This window comes from Podarcis muralis, chromosome 14 (assembly GCF_964188315.1).
Source record: "Podarcis muralis chromosome 14, rPodMur119.hap1.1, whole genome shotgun sequence".
NCBI lineage: Eukaryota > Metazoa > Chordata > Lepidosauria > Squamata > Lacertidae > Podarcis > Podarcis muralis.
In genome coordinates, this window is record NC_135668.1 from 49,067,621 (window position 1) to 49,090,976 (window position 23,356).

The window sequence follows — 23,356 nt, forward strand, 5'->3', positions numbered from 1 at the left end:
TTTGTTTGTTTCGACTACGGCAGACCAACACGGCTACCTACCGATAACTAGTGACAATTTAATTAGAGATAAAATGTGCGCTACACAGTGGGCGCCTTAAACAACAGTAGTGAAAGGTAATAAAAGCAAATCAACTTGGCAATGCGTAGCTAATTAACATCTGTAACAGGAAAAGAAACCGCTGTCCCTATTGAGACACAAATGAGTAGCGCTGATGAATTCTGCTAGCCCCAGGCTGCTAACAGGCAATTAAAAACATCGGAGCTCGGCTGGATGGGATAAGAGACCCAGTGGTGGCCCCTGGCAATCTTATCCTCCAGGAATCCGTCCATAACTGCCCAGGTTATTGGTAGTTGCTACATTTCTGTTCTTGAAGCTACCAGCATGAGTTTGATCAAACTGCGGGAGGCAGTGGAGGACAGAAGTGCTTGGCGTGCTCTGGTCCATGGGGTCACGAAGAGTCGGACACGACTAAATGACTAAACAACAACATTTCTGTGGTTTAGCTATGCACTATCCACCCTCCTGTATACCAGTCCTGAATCTTCCCAGGTTCCTACCTTTATTGAAGGCACAGGGCCTTCTCGGTAGTGGCACCTGCCCTGTGGAACGCCCTCCCACCAGATGTCAAATAAATGAACAACCACCTGATTTTCACAGGACATTTGAAGGCAGCCCAGTATATGGAAGTTTTTAATGTTTGAGGTTTTACTGTGCTTAATAGTGTTTAATTTGTTGGAAGCCACCAAGAATGGCTGGGGCAACCCAGTCAGATGGGTGGCATAATAAATATTTACTTCGCTCCCTGCTAAACCGGGAATCCCCCAAATATTGTAACCTTTCCTCATAAGAGAATTGCTCCAGCCCCTTGATCGTTTTGGTTGACCTTTCCCAACTCAACGATAGAACATGCCATAGAAAAGGAGAGCCCATTCCCTGCGTTGGCCATGGTCTGGAAATAAGCCTCTGGCACAAAAGCAAGGCCAGTACTGTGTACCAAGGCAGTGTTGCACAGTGGTTACAGCTGCGAGCTAGTAAGAATCTGGCTCGCATCCCGCCTCGGACATGAACTCGCCAGGAGGTGCGTGGGCATAATGACATAAGGGCAGCCTGTTCCAATCAGGCCAATGGCCCACCTAGTCCAGCATCCTGTTCTCGCAGTGGCCAACTAGTGAGAAACCCTGAGCACAAGAGCACTCTGCTCTCCTGTGGTTGCCAGAACCAGGCATTCAGAAGCACTGCTACCTCAGACCGCAGAGAACATACCGTATTTTTTGCTCCATGACACACCTTTTTCCTCCTAAAAAGTAAGGGGAAATGTCTATACGTCTTATGGAGCGAATGCATGGTCCCTGGAGCCGAATTGCCCAGGGGCAAAAATCAGATTGTGTTTTTTTGGTTTATTTAGGAAGAGGGAAGGGGGTGTTGAAACGAAGCTGCTGAGCAGCTGATCGGCAAGTGATCAGGAGGGAGATAAGGGAGGCTAGCGATAAAAGAGGCTGCCTGGAAGGGGGGGAGGTAAAAGCCCATGGATCCTCAGGATTTTTGCATTGGGTCACCCCAAATTCACCATCAGATCCTATAGCATGTCCATGGCTACAGCCTGCACCAAAAAAATCACATATCCACTTTCGTGGGGCCACAATGGCGCACAAACGTGGTTACAAAGCACGGATCCACATGGATTCTCAGGATTTTTGCATTGGCTACCCTAAATTCACCGTCAAATCACATGTCTGTGGCCACAGCATGAACCACAAAAATCATACATCCACGGTTTCTTTCAGAATATTTTTTTTCTTGTTTTCCTCCTCTAAAAACTAGGTGTGTCTTATGGTCAGGTGCGTCTTATGGAGTGAAAAATATGGTAAGCAAGCCATGAAAGCTGCATGCCTGTTGGTTTGCGGATAAAAGAGCAATGGCCGCTCTCATTTGTGAAGACAAAAAAGCTCAGCTGTAACCCAGACCTGCCTCAAACCATAACATCCTAAGGCTGTGATGTGTTAACTCAACCTGCCACAACCCACCATAGGTATCAGAACCCCCTCAGAAAGTGGCCCCACGGCTCTGATTGACTTTGGGCACTTCCAAGTCTCTTTGCAATTTTTAGGTGGGATTAAATCACATATGGGCCAATCCTGGCTGCAGCTGGTGGGGTGCTTTTGTGGAGCATGGCCATTTCCCGGAAAGACTGGATTTCTTGCAGCAAGGAAAGTGGGAGATGGGCCATGCTCTAACACAGGCTTCCTCAACCTCAGCCCTCCAGATGTTTTTGGCCTACAACTCCCATGATCCCTAGCTAGCAGGACCAGTGGTCAGGGATGATGGGAATTGTAGTCTCAAAACATCTGGAGGGCTGAGGAAGCCTGCTCTACTACATCATCCTGCAAGAAAATCAGAATGAATGCTCATTAAGTAGCCAACGTTGCATCTAATTTCACCGTTAAGCACACCGTTATTCTCACGGCATCGAACCAAACATTTCAAACCCGCCCCGCCCCCCCACGTCAGCAATGTGGGGATAAAACTGCTCTTACCTTCTGGGGTTCTGTTAAGGATTACTGAAAATATATGAAGAACTTCTTGACACTTGCAACAGCAGCAGCATTATGCAAGCACCGTTACGGTTTTTTAAAAGCAAATATATATGGAAACACCTTAACTCAGTCAAGTGATGCTTTCGGCTTTTATTTAGTTAAATGCAGCATTCTATACAAGAAAAAAAAAAAAATTTCAAACCCTGACAGGGAACTATAGCTCTTCCTAAATCAACCCGAATTAAAAGATTTCTCCCCAAATACACTGTACTGTACGGAAAATAATCTCTCCCTTCCCCTCCCTCCCCCATTGACAGCGTGCCACGCAGTACGGCGATTTTGTGTATTTCAAACTTCAGAACTGTACAATTGGTTTTACAAATCACACTTTTTTCCTATGAAAAATTACAGAAAAAAATATTGCCACTTATTTTATTTGTAACAAAAAATTAGATTTTTTTTCCATTTAAAAAAAACACAAAAAAGTCAGCCAGAACTTTTTTTTTTCCTTTTTCTTTTTTAAGTGTGTGCTTGGGAAGAGAGGGGGGTGGAGGTGCAAGGAGGAGAGAAACCCAGGAACGCTCTGGAGCAAGTTTTGCCTTCAGGCTCCAGCACATCCGTACTTGGTGCTTTTTTAAAATAACAAAACAAAACAAAAAACCCCCAGCTAATCACTGGAAACAGATCCCAAACCACACAAACCTCAAAATTTCAAAAGCAGCCTGACCCTGGGTGAGGGGCTGTGGCTGGATCCTGTTACCAGTGATTGGCTGCCATCAAACCTCACACTAACAGCATTAGAAACAAGGAACCAAGGCATCCGTCAACACTTTTCAATCTCAGAAACGGGGTAGCTTTTTTCATTTTTTTGTTTAATCCCATCAGACTGTGCCTTAGAACTGGGTCAATCGCCACAGCAGATGGTGCCTGAGAAAAGCAAACTGCAGGGAAGTGGGAGAAAGTACCTGCCAGCCCCTGGCTTTTACCCTCCTTCGCGACATTCCAGGAAAATCTAACTTTTCGGGAGGCAGCTGGCAAGTGCCCTGGCCTCAGTGGTTTTTCTGGACAGGGAAATCCAGAACTTTTAAAACAGGTGCAAGAACCAGAAAGTGCCAACAGAACTATTGCGGCGTCATTTTCCCCTATATGTCTTTCCGCCAAGGTTACCAGGTGCTTGGCACCAAAGGTGGGATGCGGGGAAGAAGAGAAAAGAAGATTCACCCATTTGCCTCCTTGCTCACCGTATGGTCGGTTCAGTGCCGATGCAGCAGGGGCGCAGAGAAGAAAAGGCCTTCTTTACGGGAGAAAAATCGGATCTGGAATGCTCACCCACGAGTCAACATCATCTCGGTTATGGCAAATCACAAAGCAAAAATTGAAACCTCTTTTCTAACACTTAAGAGGAGCGGGTCAAACGAACCTAGTCGTGTGGGATGTCGACAAAAAACTCTGCAGTAAAATAAAACCCAAATTCTGGTCTGAAACACACTAAACTGACAGGGATGCTAAGTTATAAGGCTGCAAATCTACTAAAGCCCTTCAGTCCTTAAGATTAGTCAAAGCACCGACATCCATTTTCTTGGTTGATGTGCTCCCTTCACAGGGGCAAAAAAAAGCATTGATGTTTCTTGCACTGCCAGTCGCAGAAACAGCCTAGCATTGCAGACCAGGGTATTTTGGGAACTTTTGGCAATCTGGCGTCCCACCTGCATCCTGCTTCCTCCTCACCTGTGGCAAAGGAGCAAGGAACAGCCAAGCTCAACACATTTGCCCCACCAAACTAGCAAGCGGGAGCAGCCCACACACCCAAAGGAACTTTGAAGGAAAACTGGTGTTATGATGAAGCCATAACTTTGAAAGCAAAAAGGTTCCACTCTGGTGGCAAGTCAGGAGCGAAGACAAATTATTAAAAATAATAATTATATTACGTGTTGTAGCAATATGGTGGGTTGCCCCATCCCAGCGGAGCAAGCTCTAGAGGAGGTGAGCATCAGCCCCTGTTGAATAAAGCACAGGAGGCAATGAGTGTCTGGGGATTTGGGGTCTAAACCTCCTCGCCCGTCAAAAGCATAAGGTAATTTGATGGTTATGAGGTATATAGATCATAGCAAAAAGGCACGTGCGACCTGGTTGGCGGGGAGAGAAAGAGAATTCCTCAGGTATGAGAATTGAGAAGAACAAATGAAGTTCAAGATACTTAAGAGCGGACGTTTTGAACCACAGATTTTTGGTTCAGAAAGCTGGGCTTCTCGTGTGTAGTTTAAAAAAATAAGGGTGATTTTTAGGCGATTTGAACCCAGGTTCTGACCTGGTTCCTGAACACTGAAAACTCTTCCAGGCTGGGACAAAGCAGGAAGGAGAGAGAGAGAGAGAGAGAGAGAGAGAGAGAGAGAGAGAGAGAGAGAGAGAGGTTACAGCCATTGGGGAGAAGACCTAACATTTAAAAGCTGAACTCTTTGGGGGCAACAGGATGTGCTTTTCTGGGTGTGGCCTCAAGCAGGAAAGAAGCATGAAGCACGTTAAGAGGCCAGCTGGCAGCTCCAAACATGAGGTCTTGACATGCCTTTAGCAAGATGCTTTTGGTGCAAGACCAGGAGCCGGGGGAGCCCATCGCCTGAAGTCACTGAAGAAGCAGAAAAGGATGCCAATTCACCCACTATTCCCGCCTTCTGCATGGGGCAGCCTAAACGTTCCTGCTTCACTGATCCCAAGACCCAAGTCACTGGGAGTCTGCCCATGTTGAGAACCAAGGGAGGAGGGCTGCCCCACACAGACACAGCTCCCGCCCAGTCTGGATTCCTGACGGTGAGCGTTTGCCCGGAGCCATCTACCTTTAAGAATGGACAACCGCCACAGAAGCATCGTTTTCAAGTGTCAAGAGAGACGGAAAGTCTGGTTTTCCAGGAGGGCGGGGAGAAGGAAAGCCTCAATCGAAACAAAGCGGGTAAATGTCTTCAAAATAACTATGTTTATACAGAAAATGCTAGGTATGGGCCCTATGCTGTTAGTGTGAGGGATTCAGCAGAATCTGAGGTTTCCAGCCAAGCAGCTCCTCCCCCTCCAAGAGTTGCCCCCCTCCCGCCCCTCAATGAGCCCTCAAGCAGCAGCCCCAATGTGGAACCACTGTGCATCCTTCACAGAAAGAGAAAACACGACTGTATCCTTTTTTTTCCATTAGCAGCGCAGAAAACACAGGTGCTTGCTAGCCCAAGCAAGTAAGGGTTTTGGGGAAGGGGGGGGGGGAATTATATGGCATTTCAAGGGGAGGGGGCGATAAACCCTGACACTAAAGTGCAACACGTCCTAAACGCTTTGTCATCCGGTGTCACCAAAAAAACAAAATTAAGAAGAAGAAGAGGTGTTCGCAAAGCTTTAGATTTCCAGTTGCCGGAGGGAGGCGGCTTTTGAAATGACTGCGAGGAAAATAAATTCACATGGCCGTCGGCTTCAGAAATCAGGAGCCCTTTGGTGTGGAGCGGAGCAGGGTGCCGATACGGAGAGCATTTCACCACGCAGTTGGTAGTGTGAGGATTGGGGTGGGGAAGGAGAAACGCTGTATTTGTAACGTTTTCAAGAAGCAGCAGCGCCAAGAGCATAAACGAATATTCTCAACTCCTTCAGCAAACTCAACGCACCACTTTTTTTTTTTTTTTTGGCATCTTCAAAAACCACTCCAGCCCAAACACCTCAAAGAACAACATAAGCTTTCTCCCCGCCCCTTTAAAGACAAGCTGCTGCCCCACGCTTTCGAGGGGCGCGAGCGACTGCCCGGGGGTGGGGGAGCAGAGGGGAAGAGGGCAGGTGGCTGCAGATACAACCTGGTCAGCACCGCTGCCTCTCTTTAAGGAAAAAGGGAAAAAAAGCCAGATCCGTTCCAGATCCATTCTTCAGCGTAAAAGGGGTGGGGGGTGAGGGCGAGGGAGAATACAACCTTGAAGCTAGATGAGAAATAGCCAAGGGGGGTGGGAGGGAGGAGGGGTGGGGGAAGATGCGATTTCACAGCCTGAAGGCCAGTCTCATCAGCTCAAATATCTCTGTTGGAAGGGGTGGGGGGTGAAAGAACAGAATCCCTCAGTGCCGCCTCATCTTCACTTTCCGAGCTGGACTGCCGTCCTCCTCTTCCTCGTCAAAGTCCTCCGTGTACTCGTAAGACTTCCGCCAATAGTTCTCAGAGCTGAAATGGCTCCGCCTCCTGTGCTTGGGCAAGAGGACCGAGCGCCTGTTCTCCTCTTTATCCATTTCTAGAATCCGAGGTCTGAGGAGAGGAAAGAAAAACAGACAGACAGACCAATGAGAGGATTCGGGGCAGTGTTAGAAATTAGTCAGGCTCATTTTGCAACTGGGGCTGGACCAACTGCGACCTCGTGGAGATCTCTGGATGTCCGGCTGGCGACTGGGGAAAGCAAAATGTCACTTAGAAAAGGATCTAAAATATTTTCCTTGAAGCTTCGATTTGTTTTATTCCAGCTTGTTTTATTTGATGTTTTAGTGTATTGTTTGAAACGAAATCGACAACAACATCGGGGGAAAACAGTACCTAGACATTCCCTTGTGGCGACTGTAGCATTGGTCTAAGGTGCCATTGAGAATTAGATTATATATCTAGCACTACCTCATAACTGCTGCTTTTCACTGGAACAGTTACACCAGAGGTGGGAGATCAGTGGCTCTCTGCATGATGCTGGACTCCAACTCCCATCATCCCCGACCACTGCCCAACTGGATGGGAATGATGGAAGTAGGAGCCGAGGAACATTTAAAGGGCCACAGGTTCCCCCATGCAAGTGACAAGGTGCACAGTACGCCAAGACCTTTTCACTGGGGCTCACTGTCTACCCTACCTCAAAGGCTAAGGGAAGATGAACAATGTGAAGAGCCAAACAGATACTTTAGGCACACCTGGAGGCCGTGCAGCTCCAGTAACATTTTGGGCTCTCCCCTTCATTGAACCCTTGACCTAACCCCAAAACGCTGTATTGCAAACAGCGGTTGACATGCCTGCACCACATGGGAAGAGTTCAACACCACTCCTAAGCCCAATTATATCCACACACACTGGCCAGAAATTATGGATGGGTGTCTCTGTGGAAGCATCTAAGCCTTACTTCCAGGGTAGAGACAGCCCCACCTGCAAAGCACACACCCAGAAGGAGTGGAGGTAATAGGTTTGCCTCTTTTGTGCCAATCCCTGCCTCTCCACTCACAGATTCCAAACCAAAGCCTCATTTTGCAACCAGAAGCAGCCACTGCTTCTGCACAATTCCATTAATTGTGGCACTTGGACTTGAGTGCAAAGACTGACACCCGCAGGGCTGGGTTACAGTCACATGCAAAAACCAGCAGAAGCCAAGCAAGAGGTCACTCCTTCCTCATGCCACAGATCCACACAACTCAGCAGCTCTCCTGCCTCTCTCTATGATGCGCAGCTGCCATCCTCCTGCCCTGTCCCATTGCGGATTCACTTACCGGTGAGCAGCATCTGGGTCTGCTTTGCGATGGGACCTCTTTGGCTTCAGGATGGGGTCCCTGTTGCTTCCTGACAGGCGGTCAGAGGCGTACCCTGGCACCAGCACAGAACTACTCAGGGATCTCGTCTCCAGCCGGGGAGCGTCTAGCCTGGTCCTGGAAGGGTTAAGACACAAAAATGATGCTCATCTAATTCTACCGCATGCATTGGAACATTGTGTTAAGAGACACTGTGCCAACATTCAACATTTGCCCCGGGGTGCAGGCGAGAGGCGGCGGCCACATGCCACACATGTGATCTGATGAGCAAAAGTCAGGCCTCCCTATCTGTTGCTAGAAGAAACTTAAAAGTGCCTCTCCCCTCCCCGAAATCCGTATTTCATATGTATCTTGACTGGGCACCAACCAGAGCTCCTGCCTAGCATGATAGTTAACATTTACAGAAATGCTGACCTAAATTGAATCTGACGCCAGTTCACTGATATATATGCAGTTGAACACACTAGTTGGATTTTCCCAGCTTTCTTCTGAAAGAAACCCCAGATGCCCCAGGAATAGCAGACTTCCATAGCCCACATGACAGAAAAAAAGCAGCGTGTATGCTTTCAGCTTGAACTCTGGCATGCATGTGCAGAAGCCGTCTGTTTATTGATCTGCAGAAGCTGCTTTCTAGGATAGAATTATGGATTTCCCCAGCTACACCTGCCCACAGGACCCCTCCTCTGCCGCCACAAGTTTGACTGGGACCTGAGACATGCACTCAGAGGGCAACGCTGCTCCTGGGGCTACGAATGGGACTAGAGCTTTCTGCATGGCCCACCCTGCTTCTTCTGCCCATTTGTCTTAGAAGCCACATGCTGAACTGAATTGGCAGGTGCCAAATGGCTACATGGGCTAGTGGAATTGGTAGGGGACAGGTGGTCCAAGGCTCGCAGAAAGGAAGCCATGTCCTTTATCCATAGCAGGTTGCAGGGCAGGGATGGGGAACCTGTGGCCCTCCAGATGTTGCTGAACTACAGTTCCCAGCACCCCTGACCGCTGGCCTCTCTCGCTGCATGATTCCAAGCAGAGCGTTTGGCACTGGAGCAGAAACCAGCATTTGTGAAGCAATCTTTCCATAAGAAGAAAAAAGCATCCAAGCTTGTAGGATTGGCACACCAGTCAAGAGGCCTGTCAAATATTCCAAGAAGTCTCAGTGCCAGAGGATGCTTGCCTGCTGTCAACATAGCACAACTACTTTTTCAAAACAGACGTTTTGCGTTTTAGTATTCCGCTGCTGCTCTGCTTCCTTCTGGCTTGCATTTCATGATTATTATTTTTAAACGGAGATATTGCAATTCCATGAGAAAAGCCAAAAGGGGTGGACCATCCAGAGACTTGTTGATGTTTATAGCAACCTTACCAAACACTCCCAAAACTAAAGATGTCTTAGAAGTTACTTGTCCAAACTGATAAGTAATTTGCATAAGTAACAAGTCTGATGAAGATTATCTTTTTAACTGCCCAAATAAAACCAACACTTCTGACACACTTGCCCAGTTCTTGATCAGTCAGTTGATCTACTTCAGCTGGACCAAACCCTGTTATCTACAGGCAGCATTTAACGGAGGCTCAGAAACCAGAGGTGGAGCTCTGCTTACCTCCTGCCCCTCAACACGTTGCCAGGTAACATTTCTCATCAGGCCTTAAAGTTCTAAGTAGAATCATAGAATCATAGAGTTGAAATAGACCACAAGGGCCATCGAGTCCAACCCCCTGCCAAGCAGGAAACACCATCAGAGCACTCCTGACATATGGTTGTCAAGCCTCTGCTTAAAGACCTCCAAAGAAGGAGACTCCACCACACTCCTTGGCAGCAGATTCCACTGTCGAACAGCTCTTACTGTCAGGAAGTTCTTCCTAATGTTTAGGTGGAATCTTCTTTCTTGTAGTTTTGATCCATTGCTCTGTGTCCGCTTCTCTGGAGCAGCAGAAAACAACCTTTCTCCCTCCTCTATATGACATCCTTTTATATATTTGAACATGGCTATCATATCACCCCTTAACCTCCTCTTCTCCAGGCTAAACAGGCCCAGCTCCCTTAGCCGTTCCTCATAAGGCATCGTTTCCAGGCCTTTGACCATTTTGGTTGCCCTCCTCTGGACACGTTCCAGTTTGTCAGTGTCCTTCTTGAACTGTGGTGCCCAGAACTGGACACAGTACTCCAGGTGAGGTCTGACCAGAGCAGAATACAGTGGCACTATTACTTCCCTTGATCTAGATGCTATACTCCTATTGATGCAGCCCAGAATTGCATTGGCTTTTTTAGCTGCCGCGTCACACTGTTGGCAAAGTAGCTCAGGAGGTTGTCCCAAACTAACAGGACAGGGGTAAAATAATCTTGCAACCTGCTCCTGAAACTAGCTGGGAGCTGAGCTACAGCCTCGTGTTTTTCCATCTGCTCTTAAGCTGAAAGCCAATTTCTTTCTTGGTTGCTCCACCAACTCCGCCTTGGAGATCGCCAGGCTGTTCTGCAGCCACCCTCCGCAGCAGCCCAGAGCATGCAGGAAGGATCCATAAATATTGCTATGCTTCCACTGCCTTGAAGTTTTTATGACCACGCCAGTTACCAGACTGTTCAGGAAAATTCCACTCAAAGTGCATCAGAGCTAGTTTCCTCATTACGCACTTCTGTTCTCAAGCAAGTACTGAGTTATCAGAGGTGTAAGTGCGAGACATGAAAAAGAACCTTCCCCAGAGTCTTATGAACACTGCTGGAGGATTGTTTGACCCTAGCCGCCATGTTTTGCAAGGGTTGGAGCCCCTGAGCTCCCTGTCCGATGCACGTTACTGGAGACACCGCTCACAACCAGGGCCACTAGCAGACTAGCAACCTGACACTCTCCCATTTCCCTGCCAAGGATTCCACAAATCATGGATACAATTCCAACTCTCTCGAGTGGAGATGCAAACCCAGCCTGCAAGGCAGCATTGGGGTTAATCTACTCCTGTGAGAGGGCGACCAAGATAAGAAAGGGTCTGGAAACCAAGCCTTTATGAGGAATTGTTGTTGGAAACTGACAGGAGTAAAGTAAAATGGTAAAAGGTAATGGACCCCTGAGAGTTAAGTCCAGTCGCAGATAACTCTGGGGTTGCGGCGCTCATCTCGCTTTACAGGCCGAGGGAGCCGGCATTTGTTTTTCCGGGTCATGTGGCCAGCATGACTAAACCACTTCTGGCGCAATGGAACACTGAAACCAGAGCAGCGCATGGAAACGCTGTTTACCTTCCCGCCGGAGTGGTACCTATTTATCTACTTGCACTTTGATGTGCTTTCGAACTGCTAGGTTGGCAGGAGCTGGGACCGAGCAACGGGAGCTCACCCCGTCGCGGGGATTCGAACCACCGATCTTCTGATCAGCAAGCCCAAGAGGCTCAGTGGTTTAGACCACAGCGCCACCCGCGTCCCATTGAGGAGTAAGATAGCCATCTTCAGTTATCTAAAGGGCTGTCACATGGGAGATAGAGCAATCTTGTCTTCTCCTGCTACGGAGGCTAGGATCCAAACCAATGGCTTCAAGATACAATAAAGGAGATTCCGACTAAACATCAAGAAGATCTTTCTGACAGTGGAACAGACTCCTACAAGAGGTGGTGGGCTCTCCTTCCTTTTTAAAGCAGGTGCTGGATGGCCACCTGTCATGTATGATCAAGGTGAGATTCCTGCATTGCAGGGGCTTTGCCTAGATGACCCTCGGGGCTCCTTTCCAACTCTACAATTCTATGATTCTATAAGGAAAGCAGCACACACTGTAACTGGGCCCTCCAGATGTTACTGGATCACAACTCCCATCAATCCCTGACCGCAGGCCATGCTGGCTGGAGCTAATGGAACTGGAGTTCAACAACACCTGGAAGACTGCAGGTTGCCCACCATTACTCTAAAACAGTGTTTCCCAAACTTGGGTCTCCAGCTGCTTTTAGACTACAACTCCCAACATCCCTAGCTAGCAGGACCAGTGGGTCAGGGATGATGGGAACCGTAGTCCAAAAACACCTGGAGATCTAAATTTGGGGATCCTGCTCTGTAGCATAGAATGTACCGTGAGAAGCTCGAAATTTGTATTGTGCAGCGATTACCTTCAGCTTTAAGCCAATTGTGTGGGGTTCAAACTCTCTCACACCAAAACCACATTGAGCACACAACTGCTCGAGGCCTCTTAAGCCTGCTGTTCTGAGTTGTATTTGCAAAGCCAAGTCTCTGCTTCCTACCGGTGTATGTGTGCGAGCCAATGGAAAGGGCAGGAAGCGCTGTTACTTTAAGAAAGATTTAGTGGGGCTAGTCCATTCTTTCCACTTTTCCTGGCTGCGTGCCTTCAAAACAGACCACAATGTGTTTTACCAGTTAAGTGCTAGGAAGGGGCAGGATGTTTTGAGAATGCTAAGAAAACACTTCCTTGGCCTCCCAGCAGAGTTACGGTTTCCCAGGATTTACTGGGTCATCAAGAGGTGCCCCAGGTTCCTCCCTGCATCTTCTCAAGGAGGCCCGGCTTAACATTTTAAAAACAAACAAACCATGGGCCTCATAAATGGGAGCAAGGAAACAGCTATGTCTCACAAAGTTCGAGAGTGATTTTGCTTAGCCAGGACAGAATCATCTGCGTTAGCGGCTACCAGTTTTAGCTGCTCAGAGTATTGGCAGCAGCAAGAATGTGAAAGGATGTTTTCCCCTTTAGAAACATATACAAATTACATTCTCTTCAAAGATGCTTCACCACTTACTTCCTAAGGATGATGACTGCTCTCCTCTCCTTGATATCCTGTGGTCGAATGCAGTGTGTAATTTCATCAGCTGCGTAACCACTGTGGAAGAGAAAGATCCAAGAGGGATTTCAAACCAAGCCAACTTAAGTTTTAAAAGGCTGTATCTGTTCCCGCTTCTCTTCAGCCCCAGTTCAGCCATACTGGTGATCAAACAGCTCCGTCTATAACTTCAGCCAAAACTTATAGCCCTTCATAACATCTCTGCCCACCGTTTAAATTTATTTCACTTATATTCCACCATTTTTCCTAAGGAGCTCAGGGTGGCGCGCAATGCTCTCTCCCTCCACAGCTTATACAAACAACAACCCTGTGAGGTATTTTAAGACAGGGACTGGCCGAAGCTCACCCAACAAGTTTTGGGAGTGGGGATTTGAACCCTGGTCTCCCAGGTCCTATGCGGGCACTCTAACCATTATGCCACACTGGCTCACCATCAATACAGCAGACAAGGCCGTTTTCTCAGGTTCATGTGGGAATCTGCCTTATACAGAGACAGACCATTGGCCCAGGTAGCTCAGTATTGCTAACTAGTGGTGGCTCTCCAGGATTTCAGACAGAGAACATTTCCAGTCCTATCTCGAGATATCAGGGATTTGATTGCATATTACCTGGGAACACCATCCTGCCCTGATATCCTCTAGAGCAGGGGTCACCAACTCCCAACAGCCGTAGCTAGTGTGGCCAACAGCAGGGAATGATGACAGTCAGAGCTCAACAACACCAGGAAGGCCACAGCTTCCCCACCCCTGCTCTTGAGAAAGCCATGTAAAAATATTTGCCACACAGACCATTGCTTGCATGGTTCCACCACCTACTCCAAACCCTCGCTGCCACCCATAGCCACAGATCAAATGCAGTAGCATGGGCCAGCTTTGCTGGAGTCTTCAAATTCCCAATGTAAGAAACTTCCCACCTTCCCTCCCCAAGAGTCAACTTTGTTCTTTTTCGGGCTGCAGAGACCAGTGGCTCAGGTAAGCATCTACCTGAACAGGTAGAATGCTGGTGCAGGAAGGTGGATGTGGGGGAAAGGAGAACACAGGACGAAGTCTAGCTTGCTTGGGCAGCAACGTGAGCAAACTCAATAACTATATTCTGACAACTGTGCCCAAGATCTAGGGAAAGGGGGGGGGGGCATTTTTGTTCCATTTGAGTTCCTTGACAGGATCTGCATTACAGCATAGCTGCAAAGACCATGAGGGCTCAACCAGATTTCAATACACAGCACTTCCCTGGTTCCAGACCCATGACTACCGGGTAATTCTGAAAACCTTAATGGCACTCAAAGCACTCTATCTCCTATTCAGAGGGACTGTGAACAAGATCCTTTGCAGAAGGCTACAATGAACTGCTTGCAGTTAGGAAATACTGAAGCAATGTCTTCTATTCCCTGGCTACCATTATCATTAGCCACGAACAGAAGCCATGTGTTTGTGAAGATCCCAGTATCAGTAGCCCTGATATACGAGAGACCTGGGCAACAGCATTCTGCAAACTGAGTGCCACCACGAAAAAGGCCCTGCCTACATCTGCCTTGCCTTGGAAAATGAGACACACTCAGAAATGGACCTCAGATGACGATCTCAGGGTCCAGGTTGGCTTGTCTTCTCCTCTGGATATTAGCAGACTACGTAGTTTCTTAACATCCTCACAGGACTATCATTCCCAGAGTTCACTGAGAAACCCTTGACTATTAAAACCAGTTTAAGTTTGTATTGTTAATACACCTCGAACCTTGCCTGCACAACCCAACCCCCACAAACTGACCATTTCAATAACTTTGCTATGAAGTTTCCTAGCAGCACGGCAACAATATGTGCATTGGCTTTCATGAATGGATTTGCACAGACGTCTGAGTTCCAAAGAGTACCTGTACGAAAGCGACCAAATTCAGACAGCTACGGATTTCAAAATTTTTTGTCAGGTATGGTGGGCTCCCCCAGTTGGCCACCAGCCCATGCCTGAAAGCAATCGTTGCCAAAATGGGGGGGGGGGGGAGAGAATGGGATTTTGCTTGTTCAGTGTTACAAAAACTACGTACAGCATCATACCTAACTAGTTGCACACTATTTCACAGGAGTAGAAATTCCCAATAGGGCCGCAAAACCCTGATCATTTACACTAGGAGCAGGTAAGTCTTCTGGAAGGAGAAACTGTCTCTGTGAAAGGGCATCTCATCAACTTGTTTTAAGGCCTCTCAAGAGAGTTCAAAGTGACTCCCCCCTCTCAACCAGGTTGTAGAGAACAGGAAGCACAACGGACTGCGCTTCCCATTCCCTGCATTTCTTCGTAACATTTGAAGTGGCCCTTACAGATTCTCTCCTCCCATGCAAAAAGCATATAAATATCAGCTAGGGCGGTACAGCAGTCATGTGCTGAAGAATCAGGAGGCAAGAATTGGGAAGCTGGATTCTTAAGACACTCAAGAACAAGGATGGTGAGCAAAGCGTAAGTGCCTGCCCACATAACTCCTGTAAACAGAAAGCAAACTGTTGCATCAACCTCTCCGCTACCAGCAAAAGCCACTGACCAAGCGATATTAAGACTCATGTTGCCATAACAAGCATGCTGCTTCTATTTGGCTAGGTTCTCCCTGCCAGCCCTCTCGACAGCAGCCGTATTTAGAACTACTCCCTCCCTTCTTGACCAGGTTCTTATACCCAGCTGGCCCACGTGACTGGAGCACTGGCCTAGTCCATTCTGGAAGTGCCAAGCAGATCTAGGAGTGCTGGGCGCTGCACTGGCAGTGCTGACTTTCTGCTCAGGCCAACCTCCCTTGGAAAGGTGCCCTTTTATAGTTAATGCCCAAAAGCTTAGCAGCTGCTGCCCTCAAACTGAAGTAACTTCTGCGTTTAAAGTGTGCTAGTTGCTTAACGCTGCCTTCTTTTCTTGGAAACCAGGCAAGCTGGAACAGGACAGTGAAGGGGCTGCATGGTGACCCACCCGTAGGCTTACTGAAATTCTAGAAGATTTCTGCTACTAGAAAAGACTTGTGGAAATGCTGTTTCTGTCCGTGAGGAACTGACTCAGACACTGTAGGCTGCAGTAGACCCATGCTGCTCTATGCAGAGGGGACTTCACCCATCCATCCGTGAAAAGCTCATATGGTCAAATAATCTGGAATTCCATTCCACTCCTTCCCTCCAACTTGGCAACTCTGAAGCACAGGTGAAGTTCTTTCAGCCATTCCTTTCTTAATGAATTAGGTTCACATTTGACATAGTTGCCGCAAAGCAAAAGTAACAGGGCAGCTGGTTCTCTATCAGAATCAGGAGCAGAAAGCTTTGGACAAAAGGAAAAGCCACTGCCCCCTTAAAGCAAAGAATTCATGAATACAAAGCAAGGCTTCTGAAAAGCCACTTGCCTGCTCACCTGGGACAAGTCTTAGGGTACCAATTTCCCCTTTTGGGGTGCATCCCTGCAATGTTACCACAGATGAGCAAGGTAAGAAGAGATAGTCATCTTTTTGAAGGGATGCCACTGTCTTCAGCTATCTGAAACAGCCAGGGAGGCAGGTGCATGCCAAGAGTCCTGTTAGTCTTGCTAGTCACACATGGCAACTCCATAGCAGAAGCGGGTGGCTTCAGCAGGCTTAGCAACCAGTGTAAGCTGCAGGCTGCCTCCATTATTATGCATAAATTATATCTCCCTTAAAAATGGGTAGGGCCAACAATTCTTACTGCATACACCATGGTGGGAGCCATCCAGATTTTGCAACAGACCTTTCGTTAGACTGACAAAATTATTTCCCGTGTTTAGCACTTCCTTGCTTGATGAAACTGCATCAGGCAGAGTTTCATTTCAGCTGCAGAGTGCACAGCTGCTCAGCCCCTTCCTGGAAGTTCCTGCCACATGTAATTCTGCGTGAGCCTTGGTTAATGTGCGCACTTTTAGAGATAATGCTTAGTCCTTACGCTGCTTTATTATTGATGCACCTGGACTATTGTGCAAGGCCGTGTTTATGTGAAGGAGAGATTTTCCTTCCTGGCTCATGCGGAGATCGCTTTACAAATGTAAGCAGGGGATCACGTTACCCCCTCAAGCAGCCTTTCAGACTGGCAGAAGTGTTCACTCCTCAGACCAAAAAATGTTGGTTGCCCTCCTTTTGCCATGGCAACGCGGAACCATTAGGGATGTTTGACTCATCCTGGTGGAGAGCTGGCTTTGGCTTACACGGCTATAAATACAGTTTGTCACAGGCTTATCCTGACCCAACATTTCGCGCCCTTTCACACTCTGCTCCTGGAGAAGTTCCTCTTCCACAGGCACTAACGCCACAAGGAATGCTGTCTAGGGTTACCTGCAAGTATTTGCACTGTAAACACAGTTTCAGAGAAAAAAGCAGAGCCAGGAATTGAAGAGGAGAACGCTACAGAAAACATCAGCACTGCATATTGCAAAGTAACAGTCTTGGCTCTACAGCCAACAGAAAACGGGCTTGGAGAAACCCATGGAAACACCTGTAGAAAAATGGGTACGCTAATACTTAGTTCAGTCCTAAAGGGTTGGCATGCTTGAGATAGCTTTCCCCTTATGAAAGCTTTCCTTATTGTATGGTATCAGGACAGTGGACAAGAAATGACAAAACACTACCACCAGCGGCAATTCAGGAGTACAGTCAGCAAGGGCTCCCTGCCCAATTCCAGACAGGAAAGGTCAATTGCTGGTTTTGCATGCAGGGCTTAACTCACTCCTAGGAGGATTGCTACTGCTTGTATTGGGTTTTTACTTTCAGAATGATACTACTACGGAGAATTAACTGCAGCCAGAGAGCTCTCAAGCCAGTTTGCATGGGAGATACAATTACTCTGCTCCACTAACACGTTTTTCTCAAGCTGTGAGGGGGGCAGAGGCGCCCCCAGTGAGTCAAAGAAAATTCCCAGACAAGGTGCAAGCCATCCAACTGTGGCTTGAGAGTGCCCTAGCTGGAGTGGAAGGCAGAGTGAAAAAAGCACTCCTTCCAATCAGACTTGCTGCTTCTTTTGTGTGGACTCCTGTTGTCAGGAGTCTGAAGCGAAGCCTTCTATCTTTTCCAGCACACAGTCATTGCCCTTCTCTGGAGTTCCTTCTCTCTGGGATGAGAGGGAGACTCTTCATCATAAGGAAAGCCACCTGCCCTGCTTTAGTTCACATTAATTAGCAGGGGTGAGGAACCTGTGGCCCTTCAAATATGGCTGGACACCAACTCCCATTAACTACAAGATGGCATGGTCTGGTCACGGTTGATGGGACTTGTAGTCCAGCCAAACCTGGAGGGCCAGGGGTTCCCCCCAATCCCTGGTTAATGCATGCAGAGAAGCAGTTTCTCCAACCACGGAGGCTTGTTTTGGCAGAACCCCTGAAACTGGGTGGCATTTATCACAAGCTATTACGGCTGATGTGCTCTCCAGCTAAGCTCCTCCTAGCTCTTATGAACCTTGCCTCAATAGTTCCTTGGGAAGCATTCTTGCATCAAGTTTGTGTGCTGAGGAACCCATGCACATTGCAGGCTGCATTCTGCACTGTCTGCTCTGTTTGTGCTGGCTGTGCTGTCATGGTTTGCTTTTGCCGATCACAAGCTGAGGATTTTTCGTAGAACCCCAAAGTCCTTGCATCTGCATATAGCAGAGAAGATTAATAATGCACGATAAACTCAGATGCTTGTCCTATCATTACAGATCTTATCAGTGAGGAGTCCTGGATGGGATTTCAAACCATTTTAGGGCTGACTAGAAGACAGGTTTGAAAGCTGCTGGTAGTCAGTGGGAATCACTTAAGTTGCTTTGTAAGGTCACCTGCAGACCCAACACACAAATCACCTGCTCTTTTAGGTTCTGCTCCAGAAATTGTAAGGAAGGAATAACGGCAACTGTAAAAGACAAGCAAGGATCACAAAACATTTAGCACTTGGAACATGCTATACAAAATCAACAAACAATACACAAATGTCTGGATGTGCAGCTATCGATTCAAGAGCTGAAACCGGCCAACAACTCGGAAAGGCCTCCTGCAACTTTCCTTACCTGAGCACAGTGACACTCCCTCTTCTCACAGGCAGGAAGAAGACCGGCTCGGAGACCCTGATGGGCTTGAACTGGAACTTGCAGCCAAAGCAGAGTGCCGAGTCACTGAAGAACGACACCGAGACAATAGGCCTCTCAAAGATGTGGATGGGGTCCACGTGGGAGACTATGCAGCCCCCAGGCTGGTAGTCGTTGATCACCGCACTGTTCACAAAGCCCTCGGGAATGACCCGTTGCTCCACCAGCTTGCGGATGACGAGGTCATGGACCCACTCGGGAATGGAATCCACTTCCCCACGTGGGTACAGCCGTTCCTGACCGGGACCTCGCCTCTGCAGCTGAGACCCGTACGTATAACCCTCCCCAAAGAAGTACTTGTTCCGGAGAGGGGCCCTATCCACCGTGTGCTCTTTATAAAGGCCCTTCTCAGCCCTGGAGACCACGTCATCAATGCGAGCTTCGATCTTGGCGCATTCCTCAGGGGTGAAGAGGCGGAGCTGCCGGATGCCGCTTTTGACTTTCTGGGCCTCTTCCTCCTCCTCCCGCTGGTGCTCCTCGCAGTCGCTGGGCTCCGACTCGGAATCCTCGTGGTACTTCCGCTTGCGCTCTGCAGCTCCGCCTGCGCCTCCATAGGGAGATTCGGCAGGGTCTCGAGTGCCGCCCCCCTTGTAATTGTCCCGGTAAGGCATCATGGATTTGAGCTTCTCTCGCAGGTCTGTGTAGCCACTCCCAGCCATGGTGAGTTCCCCAGTCGCCTTCGCCACCTCTGCTGAACTCCCCGGTGAACGGTTTGTAGGGCTGGTGAGTGGGAAAGCGCTGTCCCCGTTCAAGGCATTGTCTATCCTAGTGGAATAAACTCCCAGAGGAAAACCCAAGAAATCCTACAGCTGAGCTTCCACAAGTGGAGAGCAAACCAAACCAGGTGCCCTTCCTGATGGGTAAGGCACTCCACCCTTCCGAGACACCCCGCCCCAAGTCCCTGCAGGAGGGGCAAGGGGAAACAAATCCTTGCGAGAATGAGAAGAATGTTACAGATTCAGTTTCATTCCAGTACTGATACGGAACGGACAGATGAATGCAAGGTCTCCTCGTCCAGTGGTACCAATCTTGTTTTGCAGGTGAGTGCCGGGACAACTAAGCACACTCCATCTGTGGGAGGAGAAAATGGTGTAAGCAAAGAGCAAGGAGGAAAAGTGCAGATAAAAGAAACAAGCAAGATACATTATCTGAGCCCACCACACCAAGAGCTGGGAAGCCCCTTTCCCAGGCATGCAAACCACCTGAGTCAACCCCCCCTCCAAGCTGTATCCTTGGAAACACTCCAGGCCAAGCCTGACCTGGATAAGAGCAGGAAAAGTGGCTGCAATTAAAGGCAGGGAGAAGCACAGGGTCAATCAACAGACCAGAAGTTCACTTAGCTGCATTATTTGTTCCCTCTATACATATTGCCTCCTCCCTAACTCACTCATCAACTAGAAATACAGGAGAGGCCAGCAGGTGACCTGTGTTAACAGGTGGGAATGGTGAGTGCATCCCCCTTCCACCCCTGCTCCTTGTTCATCACCTACTCCTTCCAGGAGAAAAGGAACCAGGCCCACACATCATAAAGGAGAGGCTAATAAGGCACTCCCCCCTTCCAGAACCTTCCTCTACAGCTTTTCTGCTGCTCGTTGCCCCCCTACCTACTGGCTGGGGTGCAGCACTCCCCAAAAACAGAGGTATGGCACTGAGGGGATAACTGCCTTCTTTGCCCCCCATACCTATTGCTGTCTTTCTCCCAAGCAAAAGGGCAGAAGGTCCAGAAAATTCTCATACAGCTAGAGGTTGGAAGGTGGCAGAGGAAATGTTGCCTGTCTCTATACTTCTTTCTCTCTTTGTTACCCTCTCAGAAGAAGGGGAAAGAGACAGGAAGGAGAGCCCATTTTTATGCACCTGGATCCATTATCCTCTCCAGCAGGAAGAGAAGGGGGTGTGGGGGGGATGTACCAATACCTAATTAGTCAGAGTTTGAAAAGAAAGACCTTCTTTCCTGCATTGAGTACTGCTCTTGGCTTCCCACTCAGGAGGAGACATGAGGACCCCTCTATAACTAGGCCTAGCCTCTTTCCTCAATCCCCAAACCCACTTCTCAAAGCCAATCACACGAACTGAAAGAAAACGGGGAGGGGGGGTAAGCCAGGAGGCCCATTATATAAGCAGGGGCTAAAAATAAAAGTCTCGGCCCCACTGCAAGCCTATTGATCTCTGTGACCCCTCTTAGAAAGCGCCAAGAGGCACAAGGCCCCCCTCTATGGGCAGCAGGAGGTCAGGAGGGGAGCAACCTGCCTCTCCCCTCAAGAAAAGGGAAGAGGGAGCCATGGTGTCCTCCCAGGTAACAGGGCATAGGGAGGGGGAAGAAAGCCTCTCCGCCCCCAAATGTTTGCCTTGATGCTCAGCACACTATCCCAAGCAAAACAGGCAGAAAGAGCAAGAGAGGAAGGAAGGAAAAAGCCTCTGACCGCGGCTCGCCCCCAAACCTATTGACCTCTCGGCTTATCACTGCCTCGGAGGAAGGCGAGAGAAAAGGCAGAGGTAGTTAGTTACCCACTTAACAGGGCAGGGCCAGAACCCAGTGGCACCTTTTCTCCGCCCCTGAGCCTATTGGCGCTGCATCTCCGCCGCCGAACTTAGAGAGAGCTGGGAAGCCCTTCTGCAGCCTCAGGGCCGCATTCCGGCCCCCTCCGGGAGCACCTATCCCACTTGACAAGGGCGGGCGCCCCCGAACCTCTTGGTCTCTCCCCCTCAGAGAGGCACGAGGGGGCAGAGAGAGGCTGCTTCCCCCCTCCCCCGGTCTCGCCCTTTACGGAAAGCGCTGGGAGGGGGCGTCCGCCCCGGAACCAACTGCCCCGGCTCACCGCGCCGCCCGACTCCGGCCCCTCAGCACGCGCCGCCCGAGTCCGGCTCCGTCAGCGGCAGAGGTGGCCCGGCTCCCTCCATGGCAGCGGAGGCCCGGGGGCCGAGGAGGAAGGACGGGCGGACGGAGGGAGACCAGGAAGGGAAGAGGCCTCGCCGCTGCCGCCGCTTCCTCCGCCGCCGCTGCCCGAACTCCTCGCTACGTCACCAGCGGCCGGCCCGACATTATAAATAACTTCAGGGGCATCCTCCTCCTCCTCCTCCTCACGGCGCAAGAGTCGGCCACTGCGCAGGCGCACGCTTCGGAGTGGCGCGCACTGCGCAGGCGCGTGGTAGCCCCGCCCCGCCCCCGCTCTCCGAGAGCCGAGCGGCTTCTCGTTTTGCAGCTAAAGAGCGTCCTCGCCACGGCGACTCCGCTTCTGCGCACGCGCCGCATGCCGACGCTCTTTCCAACTCCTCCTCTACCGCTCCCTGTTTTTTTCATCGCCATAGAGATGGGGAATGGTAGAGCGGCTGCTTCCGGTGAACATCGGAACAGGCCGTTGGCTGTTTTCGATTCTCTCACAAGGATAAAAAAAAAGAGAGGTCAAACTAATATTATACAGGCGCAGTAAAAATTTTTTTTTGAAAAAAAGAAAGTCATAGGCGTATATAAAATATACACTTCCGGCAGTTAATGGCGCATGCGCTGAACAAAGTGCGTAGCTATAAAAGGCACTATAGAGATTGGAACGTGGAAGGGTGGAGTGGCGCTCTCATTATCCGTTATGTAACAATGTCCTTTATATTACGGCGTTGGAATGGAAGCCGGAAGTGAAAGCTGTGCGTGTGAAACTCTTGTTTTTCTACCTCTATATTAAGGACTCCTTAAGGGCCTTTAATGTTCTCTGCGCATGCACGCGCACACGAAGCGCCATTTCCACGCCGTCATTCGCAATGACGTACGCGAGCGTAGGGTGGGGTTTATGCATAGACGCTTGTGTTGGTTTACTGTAGGGGGCGTGGCCAACTCAACAGTCTCCCCCTCCTTTCTTCACCGCCTACCTCAGCGCGGATTGGCCATGCTGACCCTATGAGGCGGGCTCAAAATGACAAGCCTGCCCGCTGATTTGCAGAAATGAAACAGGCGCTTTCAAGGATCGGCGGGCGAGTGGCTAATGAGACGCCTCGGACAATGGTGAAATTTTCTATGACAACAGAAGCGTGAGGTTTTTAAGAGTCTCACTCTAAAATTTGCTGTGGTGATTTTTGAAGGAGAAAGATTACACGGCAGGGTTCATCAAGGGAACCACTGATTGGCACAACCAGGGCCAGCACTGATGCATCATGGGATAATTGGCTTTCCTCAGAATATATCCCTTGAGCCTCTGCTTCCCCTTGACACAACCAGGGCCAGCACTGGTGCATCATGGGATAATTGGCTTTCCTCAGAATATCTCCCTTGAGCCTCGGCTTCCCCTTGACACAACCAGGGCCAGCACTGATGCATCATGGGATAATTGGCTTTCCTCAGAATATCCCCCTTGAGCCTCGGCTTCCCCTTGACACAACCAGGGCCAGCACTGGTGCATCATGGGATAATTGGCTTTCCTCAGAATATCTCCCTTGAGCCTCGGCTTCCCCTTGACACAACCAGGGCCAGCACTGATGCATCATGGG

The 23,356-nt window shown here is 49.2% G+C and overlaps 1 protein-coding gene across 1 annotated transcript; it reads right to left on the bottom strand.

The window, feature by feature from the left end:
• Window positions 1-2,672: 2,672 nt before the first annotated feature.
• ALKBH5 (alkB homolog 5, RNA demethylase) lies at window positions 2,673-21,988 on the bottom strand. Its single transcript, XM_028705638.2, has 5 exons — window positions 21,700-21,988; window positions 18,806-19,954; window positions 12,765-12,845; window positions 8,004-8,159; window positions 2,673-6,792 (listed from the first exon to the last, which is right to left on the bottom strand). Exons 2-5 carry the CDS (start codon window positions 19,540-19,542, stop codon window positions 6,609-6,611), a joined length of 1,158 nt encoding a protein of 385 aa, XP_028561471.1. The 5' UTR covers window positions 19,543-19,954; window positions 21,700-21,988; the 3' UTR covers window positions 2,673-6,608.
• Between the last annotated feature and the right edge of the window lie 1,368 nt (window positions 21,989-23,356).